The 12,352-nt window shown below is 40.0% G+C and overlaps 1 protein-coding gene across 1 annotated transcript; it reads right to left on the bottom strand.

Annotated features, from left to right (window-relative positions):
* Positions 1-5,767: 5,767 nt before the first annotated feature.
* LOC136764108 (osteoclast stimulatory transmembrane protein) lies at positions 5,768-8,474 on the bottom strand. Its single transcript, XM_066717929.1, has 2 exons — positions 7,482-8,474; positions 5,768-6,980 (listed from the first exon to the last, which is right to left on the bottom strand). Exons 1-2 carry the CDS (start codon positions 8,448-8,450, stop codon positions 6,564-6,566), a joined length of 1,386 nt encoding a protein of 461 aa, XP_066574026.1. The 5' UTR covers positions 8,451-8,474; the 3' UTR covers positions 5,768-6,563.
* Between the last annotated feature and the right edge of the window lie 3,878 nt (positions 8,475-12,352).

Here is a 12,352-nt window from a genome sequence, read left to right as displayed (position 1 = left end):
TAGGTTTCTTATCACTTATTGTATTATTATTGTTTCTATTATTAGTGTCACTTGTGTCTTCTGGTGTATATGATGTTTGATGCACATAGTTTGATAGTCCTGATTACTTGCAATAGTTAATCTGCACCTGATGCACCACACCCACCTGATCTCCTGCAGCCTGCATGTACTTGTCAATTGGCTATGTATTTATTATTGGTTGTCTGCCATGTTTGAAATAGTTTTTCAGGCATGATCTTGTCTGGTGCATGACAGGGCAAATTGAGTGCACAAATATGTATTGCACACAATTTGTTGCCAGTACTTACATTTGTACCCATTTATACAGCTGGGTATTTCACTGGAGTAACCTATGTGAAGTGCCTTGCTCAAGGGTACAACAGCATTGCCCCTCCCAGGATATGAACCCACAACCTTGCAGTTATGCCGCCAGTATAACTGAACACAAATAAAAAACAGACATGCAGAAAAGGGGAATAAAGAACATAATTGGCTCACAACAATTAACATGTAATTAAATTTCTACAGTCTTTAAGCCTCTTCCCAGCAGCCCTTGCGCAGATTTCCGCATATTAATGAAAGGGGAGCCGCTGCCTCGCCATCTCCGGTACACAGCCCCTCTCAGGGCCCACCATCCAGGCAGCAATCGAAGTCCGCCTGCCGGGTCGGGGATCGGCACTGGCGGTCTAGGAAGAGAGCCCCAGGTCCCTCACCTTTCCTTGGTAGGGGTTGCAATGTCCGGTGTCCCCGACTCGTCCGGCTCTCCACTGGCGGTAGCCCAATTTATAATGGATTGATGGATGATTGGATCGTATATGTAATGGACGGTGAAATGCAATGTGCAGAATACCTGGCAAGTACATTGTACATTTGGTCTGATGATACATATAGAGTTCAGCTGAAGGCCTGGGGTGTGTTTGTGTATGTTTTTAATATAAAAAACGTTTTATTGTGTAGACAATTTGTAATTGTCTTGCTATGGTAAAACAACATTAACATAAAATGTAAATAACATTAAACTTTTCACACAACAACACTGTGTCCTGTGAACATTCCTCATAAGTCACCCTCATCAGCCTGTGTCCCTCATTACTGGGCGAAGGCCTCCCCAGGCTGCCTCGTTTCCCTCGTCTCCAGCACAGCTCCTGGTCTCAACCTCTGTCCAATCCTATCTCTTGGCATCCATCCTACAGCTCCTTGTCCATCTCAGAGCAGGTCCTTCTTTGTCCCATTACTTATAGCTGAGGTGAAATTGTAGAATTCTTCACATATAAAAATTATTACATTTAGGTTACCATCAAAACTACTACTACACTGTTATATCTGTCAGTGATTATCCAAGTGCTGCTGCTCACTGTACCGACTGAATGAATGATACACTGACAGCCTGTCTACTCTGCTCGAGTAGGTATCAGCCAATGACTCTGCTCTGCATGGGCAGCATTGTGGAGTAGTGTGGAGTGGAGGGTCATGGGCTCAAACCCAGGTGCTTGGGTTTTACCTAGATTGCTCCAGTAAATGCTCAGCTGTGTAAATGTGAAAATGTAATATATTGAAACAATTGTAAATTACAACAGATAAGGGTGTCTGTTAAGAAATTGAGTAATGACATGCAGAGGAACTGGCTGTGAGACTTGTCTCCCTCTGGTGGCTAAATATCAACATCACTGCCTGTCTGTGTCTCCAGTCACCTTAATAATACCAAGGCCTGCAATTTACAGAGATGACCACAGGGCAGCAGTGTAGCATCAGTAACACACTGCAGAAAGGAAATCATCACAATTTAAAAAGAGATGTGCAAGTTTGCTCAGATAGTTTCTTGTAGTTTGGATTATGGATTTGATATTTCTACTTCAGGTCAATGGACTTTTTTAATGTTTAAACAAATATAGCAGAATAGCACATTTGTAATTTGAAAAAAGTTCAAATGACTGTAATCTTTCTATAGGCAATATCTGCCTTTTCAAGATAAGTGCATCTTCAACAACAGTATTGCACTATAAAAGTGTGGTCTATGGTATGCCCAGGCATAGAAACAATGTCACTTTACTTTTTCAGTTTGCTGATTTCAATCACTAGCGATGTTTTAGTATGGTCAATTATTCTTTCTGTACTTTTAGATCACTCATTCACATTGATAGTGTATCTGAGAATATAATATTTTGGATTGTGGAAGCATTATCTTCAGCTTGCTATGCTTGGAGAGATTGTACAATGTCTGCATATTGCTGTGTTGGAATGGACTGGATGGTGTTTGGGGGGATGCTTAGAAGCTTCGTTATGGTGGGGATTTGGTTTTATTGGGTGTGGGGTTTCACTAATTGCATTGTTCTTTGTTGTGATGAAATTTGGATTTCATGCGTATCTGTTTTCATTCCTGAAAAATTGCCCCATCTATAACGAGCCCTGCCTGTGGATTGGTCAACGTTGCTGCCCCCCTCGACTGACTTCACTTGTCTCTGCTCTACAAGGGGTATAAAAGCCGTCTACTGGGATAAACCCAGGAGTTGTCCTTTGATACCAGGTTGGGTCTCAACAGCCAGCCGAAGACTGCCAAAGTCCTGAAATTAGAAAAAAATACATTGTCAATAGAAAGCATTATTACAAACTGTGGGAGTGTAGTGTGTATTCACAGTTGATATATTTACCTGCAGCTCCTTGTCACCACCTGCCATTGTTGCGGTGGCGCCAGGTTCGGTGGAGAAGAGAAAATCAGTATCCAAGACATTAGCCCCTTTCACACTGAAATGTCAGCAAAATGCAGGCAACATTTGCCTGCTTTTCTCCTGTTGCACCCCCATTCACACTGGCTTTGAATGCCGGCAAATTGCAGGATGTACCGTTTCACACAGAAAACAGAAAATGCTGATAAGAGCGCTGTAACCTTGGCAATGAGATGCTACAGAAGCCTGTGGACTCGGGAGCGGAGACTTGGACCCATATTCTGGACGTGTCTGTAAAAGTTTGATAATTGCCAGTTTCCTTCCATTGTGTTTACTGGGCTATTGGTTCTAACCAGGGCACCTGTTTGGTTCGGACTCACTACCAAGAACAAACTGTCAAGAGGGAAAAGCAGAACTAAATGGTTGTTTTTTTGGGGTGTGGTCACTGGACATAGCGGTCACAGATCATTTGAACCAGTGAACCCAGTATGTGTCATGGTTCCCAGTATGTACCCTCTATCACCTCTAGAGGCCACTGTTTCCCTGCCTTTTCTCTCCCCTCACTGCTTTCTTCTATCTATCTTTCCATTAACATTTTTCTCAACCATGTGCACGTTTGTTCCATACCTCTGCTTCCATTGGCCCTGCACCTGTCTTCCCAGTTCCTGCTCCTCTTCTTAAACCCCTCACTGCCCTCACTTGGGGTGAAGTCTCGTCAGTTCTCCTACGATTCCAAGCCTTGTCTCCTCATTCCTTGATGACCATTGCTTGTGACCTCGACCACGTCCTTGCCTAGCCCCGAATTGCACCCTCCACAAGTTCTGCACCTGGGTCCCCTTTTCCCATGCTCTGCGGTCCTTGAGACCATGACAGTATGAGACTCGGCTCTCGATTAATGACCCCGTAAGGCATTGTGTGGGGTCTTGACACATACTGCAGCAAACTTAATTCAGCTAAAATAAATGAGAAAAAAAGCATGACATTAGATTGTGTGTATATCTATATCTACCAAAAGTCTGGGTGTGCAGACTGCTTAAAACAACTTAATTTTATTTTTCATTTTTTAAAGTTTGACATTGCAATAAAATCAAATTAAATAACTCGAAACAAACTACCATCAGTGTACACTGTAATGCAGTCTAATAACATGTTTGCATGTATAGGAAACTACTCAATATAAATTATCCTGAACAAATGCACAGTATTTAGATCCTCTGACTATCGTTGTAGCCTGGGTGAAACACACACACACACACACTATATATATGACTTCCCTACAAGCTTATTTATAACATTCACACATTAATTATTGTGTGACAAGCACACAAAACATGGTTACATTTTAGGCTGTTATTATTTAGTATTGTTGCAAGATATTGATCTGTGCATGTGTCTGGCATGGTCCTTATCTGTATTCAGATTCAAAGCAGCTATAAATTGTACTATTAGCAGTCCGCCTGGGAGGAATTGTGCCATCCCGACAGCCTTGTGTCATTCATCGCAACACAGGTGTGTACTGTTCTAATTAGCTACAGGTGGAGTATTTATCTGCCCTCCTGTCCTCTGTGCCAACAGCCAGCGCCAGCAGCCTCAGTGCCCCTCTTCTGAAGGGCCACGTTTACAAAGGCCACGTTTACCTGCATGCCATTGCTTCCCTAACCCCTCTAACCTCATCTCCCTGCCTCTCCCCTCCTCCTCCCTCCCATCTATTCCCCTCTCTGGAGGCCTGTGGAACTGCCACTCAGCTTCCAACAAGGCCGACTTCATCTCCGCCTTTGCCTCCCACCAGACTCTAGATTGGCAGAAGACTAACTCTGCCTCCTCTTCACTCCCCTTCCTTCAGAGCCGTTCCTTCTCATCCCTGGCCCCTAAGTGGTGGAACGACCTTCCCACTGAAGTCAAAACAGTAGAGTCTCTGACCTCCTTCCGGCGCTTACTCAAGACACATCTTTTCAGACAGTACTTTATTTTAGTACGTATTTTAGTCCTTTACTCTCCTGTAGGATAGTACTTTACAACGTTTTATCATACTACTTGCCTACTTGTGTTTCTTGTACTTGTATCATTATTTTGAGCTCTCAGCTCTTACAATACAGGATGTAAGACCTCATATATTGTATACATTTGTGTAAATTTGAATTTGTAATGTTTTATGCCTTGAACTGCACTGTATGTTTGCACTTTCTATTGCACTTATATTTTTCTTTCAAATGTTGAGTATATTCAGTATTTTACCATAGAGAAATTGCAGTATTATGGGATTTATTTAGTTTATAAGACAGCTTTGTTGAATAGCTTGAGTTGTAATGTCAAACTTTGCACAATAAACCTTTAATGTGTTGCTTAATTTCAGATGAACATTTCAGATTAAAAAAAAAAAATTAAATTACTTTACCACCTTTTGCAGGGCTGCAGCATCTTTTGCAAAACTGCTGCTTCATTTTTAAAAATGAGGAGGAGTCTCTGATGTGACATCACAACTGCAAGGCTTTAGTAATCTTAAATTTTGATTGGTTAAGGAGTTGTTAATCCTGGAACATTTTTTGTTGTCCCAGGAACAACGGCAACATAGCCAGTAGCTCGGTGGTATTACTCATTTGGTGCCTAGAATTGTTTTGGAAGATCTCACCTGTGGAAGTTGTTCTGTTTGTTTGTTTGTTTCAAATCCCAAAACTTGTGAGATTGATAGTGAAAAACATTAAGCTAAGAACATGTTCAGTGAAACGGGAAATGTTTTTTTTTTTGCTTATTTCAACATACATTGCTACAGAAAGAAGAGAGAAAAAAAAGCTTGTATATAGTGATAACTTCAGATTGCTAATGAAAGCAAAAAATACATATATACAAAATAATGAGGTGCTCATCAAATACAGAAACTGATAAATGTTTCTCTACACAAAATGTATATATACTATTTTCACAGCCTTAACACCATGACCTGAATGAAGATATCTTCAGAGGCTGAGGGAGAGGTTGCTAGCCATTCATAGTCCTAATTAGTCCAGATTCTAAATGAACCAGGTAGAAATTCAACCTCACCATATATTCTGAATATACAGTAAATGTAAATATATGCATTACAAACAGAGAGAGAGAGAGACACATGAATCAAAATTAATTTATTACGAGTGGCTGCACGGAAGATGTCCAAGAGCCAATCTCAAGAACAGTCTTAGAGAAGTTACAAAGTATAAGCACTTTTACATAGATAGACCAGACAGGAGAGAAAGATAACAGGCCTACATGTCTGTCCCGTGATGAGTGGACACTCAGTTTCTACCTGATAACTGCTAAGGAAGACCCATATATGGATAAATGGGGCTTGTATGATGTATCGAGCCCAAATTGCTGGTGAAAACTGGTGCTTATCAGACCCTGATCTTCTAGGTATCAGGGTTGAACCCTGGGAATGAAATGCAGTTCTTCACAGACAAAAGGAAATGGGTCTCAGAGAGGATATTTAAACAAATATCCAAGTTCATTGCATATAAGCTCTTTAATAATACAATCATTTTCTATGGCAGGCACAATATTATGCATTTTTAAGTTAAAAAAAAAGAAAAGCAGCACTTCAAGATTGAGGAATAAATCTAGTTAAATCCAGTGCATTACTGGTGTGTGAGGTCACACACTATACATCACATTGTACAAATTCACCCATGTACATCCCTCTATCACCTTAGTATTCTCTTCATTTTGTGTACTATTGCATGTTTTACCCACTGGATTGCAGCAGGACACAATGTGGATGCTTAAGTGGGATACTAGGCCAAAATGCACATCAACCAAATTATAAGCAACAACGTTCACAAAATAGAAAAGGCAAAAATTGCTAAACATTCTGTGATAACATTTTCACAGTTCGCCTACACTACACTGGAGAACTCACAGGCTGACTTCTTATTTCTGGTAATTTCTCACCACAATCTCCTCAAACAGGTAGGCAACACGCTCCTCCTCTTGCTTCCTGAAAAAGGAAGCCGCGATTTTGCGGCAAAGTCGTCTGGCATACACCTGCCCCAGTACCATGATGAAGGCAATGAGATACAGGAACCCCACTGTTACTGATACAGGGTACAAAACTTCAGTGTAATTGTCTGCAGTGCGACAGCCTACAGATCCACAATCTACAATGCAATGGTCTATGGGGCAATTACCTACAGTGTAACTGTGCAAAATGGATTTCTCCACACAGAAGGTATCCATATGAGAGATTCTGTACTCTTTTTTGTCCTTGTATGTTTGGATGTTTATCTTAGCACCAAAAACATCGGCCACAGGCTGTAATGCATCCACTATATCAATGTGATACTTCAACTGCAAATGAAATGGAGGTGTGTCAGTTAGTTGCAGAAATGTATTTGACTTCATCCAAAGCTACTACCTTTGCTCCAGGCTACAATTAAAACTGCAATTTATAAATGTATATTAATGAAGCTATTTATACTGAATTAATCATTTAGAAAGCATTTGTATATTAGAACAACTGATCTTTTGCTAATAACATGGAAATAACCTTTAGTAAAAGCACTATACTTTGAGATTATTAATACTACTGTGCAGATGCAAATTTAAAGCGATACAGACAAGGTCTCTATTTGTTTAAAATAAAATAATAAAAGGAACACCCAGAAGCCTGATTTTATAGTGGCTGGCATAAATCTTTCAAAACATTTTAGAACTAAATTTCAAAAGAACTTGTATTAGCCATACTAAGCAATCCTTTGCACACAGTATGTGTCCTTACATTGTGCCAAGATATTTTGCAGATAAAATAAAAATGTTATCAATAAAATAAATTAAATAATAAACACTTACTTCAAGGTCAGTTTCAAAGCTGAAGATTGATTCTTGAATGCCTGCTGTCCAGCTCAAAGTTTCTTCCAAGACGAAGTAAATGAAATAGTCCATTCCTATTAACATCACAGATATCAATACATAAGGCACTAGCATCATGATACCCCACAAGGTTCTCTTCATCTCCTGCCGAGTCATTTTCCAGCCAGTTGTTCTCACCAACTTTATTTTATCATATGATGGGATATCAGTTTGACCTCGTGCCTTAGCTAGCTCCAACAGGCTCTGAGAGATATAAATATTGTCAAATTTCAGGTCTGTGAGGTAGCTCGCTAAATACCAAGCTGAACCTCCAACCAGATAGAGAATGAAAATCGCACCAATGATCTTGTCCACGACACTTGAAACTTTCCACAGAAAGTTTTCCATCACAGAGAAGTCTCTTCTGACATTGGTGGAAAGCTCCACCAAGGTACGTGTCAGCTGGGAGACATCTAAGTTCTGGGCCAAGTTTAAGTGCTTCTCCTTCTTTATGATGGCTGGGACTCTATTGAGAACATTGACAATGTTATCAAGGGCAGAATTCACTAGGGTCGTTGAATTCAGAATTTTTTCAATGGGTTGCAGAGTGGAACATTTGACTATGTCAGCAATCATGTCCATATTTAAGGCCACATGTGCGGCACATCTAGTGATCGAAAACACCAGAGCAGCCGAAATGATAATCTTCAGGCCTTGCTTGGTGCCCAGGGTGGGTATCATGATAGTGAACATGCATCGAACCGGATGGACCAGGAAGATAAGCAGAACGATACTGAAGCACACACAGCCAGCTACAATTCTAGATGGGAGTTCTTCGTAATGTAATTTAAAAATCATCCATGAGTAAAGTAGCCCCCCAGCTGTCAATGCAAAACACAGGCAAATAAAAAAAAGGACAAGGACCTCCTTTAGGTTTGACGGAGTGGGTTTAGAATAAACATCCCACATAACAGTTCCATATCTCTTCACTTTTCTGAGGAATATCTCCCTGCAAGACAGATGGGGGAAAGGCTTATTTTTTCCCCTCCTGTGAAAGTCTACAGCAATTTTTTGCAACTTGATCAATATGACATGAAATTAAGTATTTATTCATGTGTTTATTTCTCATGGGCACAAACAGTACAGTAACAAAAGTGCCAATAACTGATGCATGCCATATTAAATTCAGCCTTTGAGATAATTTCCACTGATTACAAAATAGCATCCAAAAATTGTATATTATATCATACAAAAACAAGGTATAGGCTAATATATTACAACATTTATAATATTACATACTTTGTATAACATCCTATCTATCCAGACAATGAGGAGTTCCATATTTAATATAATAGTCATATAAACACAGACACAGACACATGCACACACACACACATATATATATGCTGTATATAAACACATACATATACACACACACAATCTTAAAATAATATTGTAGTACCAGCTAAAGAGAAAACAGCATCTTAACAGCATCCTTTAAGATTAATTTTTCAATCCAGCTACATAAAAAACACCCTGACTTCCACTTTCACATTTGATCAATTGACATTTATAATATCGAATGACACTAAAAGACAAACAGATTAATAAGAAAATCTAATTCCTCTGAATGGTACGTACAAGGATTTGTGAAATCGCTCCATTTTCTTTGCAGTTCACAGATAGACTAAGAACAGTTCAGCAATGACTAAGGAGTTCCCAAAGGCAGTTTTATAATGACACAGTTGTCATAATTGTTATGTAATATTCACTATGCAAATTTTGCACCAGGTTGCCGATTTATAGCACAGTTGCCATGGAAGGGTCATACCACAGAATATCCTGGGTGTTAAGATACAAACACTTCATGGAGAAGTGAACCCTTCGAGCTCCCTGGACTAGGCTAACCCAGTGCCATCAGTGCAGGAATGTGGATCCTCCGCAGGATATGAGCTCGGGAAGGAAACTCACGGACACGAACTTCACGAACTTCTTTTCGCTTCAGTTCATTTTTGCAACAGTACACACTTTTATACATGTCAGAAGTCTGGTTGCCAAGAGTTCCGGAGCAGGACATATTACAGATCTAGTTGCTAGGCAGACATGGCATGTGTCTGTTATCAAGATTCCTAACACAGGGACGAAACACGAGAGTTTCTGTTGACATATCTGCACGGTTTTCCTAGCAGTAGATGAGGTGAGACTCGATCTTATTGCTGGTTGTTCAGAAAAGCAGCATGTATCTTGTAGTCAGCTCTGAGTTGTTCCTCAAAATATAGTGAGTTGTGGTTTGACATTTCCAGAATAGAGTCGATTGGAAAGCTGTGGGTTCAAGTTCTAAACTTACACAGAAACACAGATTTGCGTGAGTGTGTTATTTCTGCAGAGGTTACAAATTTCGGCTCCCCCTTGTCCCGAGGCGTGCTAATAAAGCAGTATCATAGAGACATTCAGCATTATACAGACAAAAAAGTGAGGTAGTATTATACAGTGGGTATATACAACACATAGGGGGCAATTCTACCCCAACAGTTGCCCTCTTTAATGAAACATGATCATGTTACATTAATTCCATAAAATTGCGTTAGATATAAAAATACATTTTGGACATGTTAATCACAAAGTAAGCCCTCTTGATCAGATTCTGTAAACACAGCAGTTTCTACCACTTCTGAGGCTTTATTTCCTTGTTATACGTTTGATCTTTTAGAGGCAGAGTTCTCATTCCATGGTCCCAGTAGATATTTTGAAGAAACTACTGCTTCTTGAAGTAGTATTGTCCTTCAGGGTATCCCAAAATATGTTAATATCTCTGGCGATTGTTCTTTCATTGTGCTCCATTGGTGCTCATCATGTGGCCAGGAAGACAGAGTCAATTTCCAGTGTTCATTACATGTTATTTCTTTGTTATTTCAGCAGTTGAGCCCGGTGGGCATCGAAGCGCTTAGGGTTCAGAGCGTCCATGGATGAAGACACCAAGTGATCCATACATATGTTATGTGAGACCCTTACATAAATAGTACTATAATATAATATAATATATGTAATATTTATGTGTATATATAATATTCAATATTCAATATAATATATAATATAGGATATAATGAATACATAATATATAGTATTGTAATGGACTTTGAATTGGACCCCCAGCAGAATGCCAGGGGGAGTCGTTCCATCAGTTGTCGATCTGGTACCTGAACTAAATTAATCTCCCTTTTCCTCTCCTGGGAATATGGGGGAACAGGAAATACTCCAGCCGTGGGGACAACTAACGGTTGTGTCGTCCTCCTGGTTGGCAATGGGATTATGTTTGTGGATCCAACTTTTGAAATACAATGTACTGGGAGGAGGTGGTGCAGTGACTTTGATATTGTAAACACATCTTTCCTGCATGGATTTTTGGATTGCTTTCCAGCTCTTGAACCCGAGGACGTGTTTCTTCTTTCATAGGGGGATGGTGTAATGGACTTTGAACCCCTTAAGTGCTTGATTAACATTGGGACAGCTGGACACAATTACTGATGCACTTTAAAATTACGGGCAACGGTGAAGACGGGGCCACAGGTGCTCGTTTTGAGACATTTACAAAGGGATTGATAAAGGGGTAGACTCCAGGGTAGCATTTCCATTTTTAGATTATGAAATAGTAACCAGCACATTTAATATTCTTAATTGTTTATTTGTATTGTCTATTTTAAAACTTCTACTATTTATAGAGTATTGAGTTGTGCGCCGATCAGGAAGGAGCAGACACATCCAGACTGTGGTGGGGTTTGTTTTTATATTGATTTGTTGTGGCTTTTTATTTTCTGTATCTTGCTTGGTTAGTGTGCATTTTGGTTATTTGTATGGGTGATTATTGCATTTGTTTTATTATGCATCTGTTGGATGACATTTTGATGTAATATGCTTTTCTTGGTTTGGGAATGTACTTGGGTGATTGTCTTCTCCTTCCTGAAACTGAGATCTTTACATCAGTCCGAATGTTTGGCTTGGATTTTAATATTTGACTTCTCGAGATAATAAATATTTAATACGACTTGACGCTCTCGGTGTCCTTTGTGGTGTGAAATTCCCCTCCTTTCCTACAATTATTATTTTTTTCCGGACCCCCCCGGGTGAACAAAGGTGATGGCAGCAGAACACTACTTATTGTATTAATTTGTAGCCCCCTGTAACAAAGGTTTGTTACGGTATACTATATATACAGTATTCTGCAAAAGTTTTAGGCAGGTGTGGAAAAATGCTGTTAAAATAAGAATGCTTTCAAAAACAGACATGTTAATAGATTATATTTATCAATTAACAAAATGCAAAGTGAGTGAACAGAAGAAACATCTACATCAAATCCATATTTGGTGTGACCACTCTTTGCCTTCAAACAGCATCAATTCTTCTAGGTACACTTGCACACAGTTTTTGAAGGAACTCAGCAGGTAGGTTGGCCCAAACATCTTGAAGAACTAACCACAGTTCTTCTGTGGATTTAGGCAGCCTCAGTTGCTTCTCTCTCTTCATGTAATCCCAGACAGACTCGATGATGTTGAGATCAGGGCTCTGTGGGGGCCATACCATCACTTCCAAGACTCCTTGTGTGACTTGCGCTGTATGTTTGGGGTTGTTGCTGCAGGATACATTTGGGGCCAATCAGATGCCTCCCTGATGGTATTGTATGATGGATAAGTATCTGCCTGTACTTCTCAGTTGAGGTCTTCACGGGTCCACCGGAACCCGAGGACCCGGCACCCAACCCAGGATCCCATTCTTGTACTTCGGGTCCCGGGTCTGTTTAACATTGTGTGTAATACCTGAGTGACGCGATGACTTTATCAATTGACGATTGGCTCTTATATTTAGAAGGCGGGACT

The sequence above is a fragment of the Amia ocellicauda genome, chromosome 12 (genome assembly GCF_036373705.1).
Source record: "Amia ocellicauda isolate fAmiCal2 chromosome 12, fAmiCal2.hap1, whole genome shotgun sequence".
Classification (NCBI taxonomy): domain Eukaryota; kingdom Metazoa; phylum Chordata; class Actinopteri; order Amiiformes; family Amiidae; genus Amia; species Amia ocellicauda.
This window is presented reverse-complemented; position numbering and strand designations above follow the sequence as displayed.

Excerpts from the sequence above, each read along its gene's own strand:
- LOC136764108 (XM_066717929.1), bottom strand. The coding sequence starts at position 8,450 with ATGTGGGATGTTTATTCTAAACCCACTCCGTCAAACCTAAAGGAGGTC. Across the intron at positions 6,981-7,481 it reads GCTTTGAAACTGACCTTGAA|TTGAAGTATCACATTGATAT; the intron begins GTAAGTGTTTAT and ends TTTCATTTGCAG.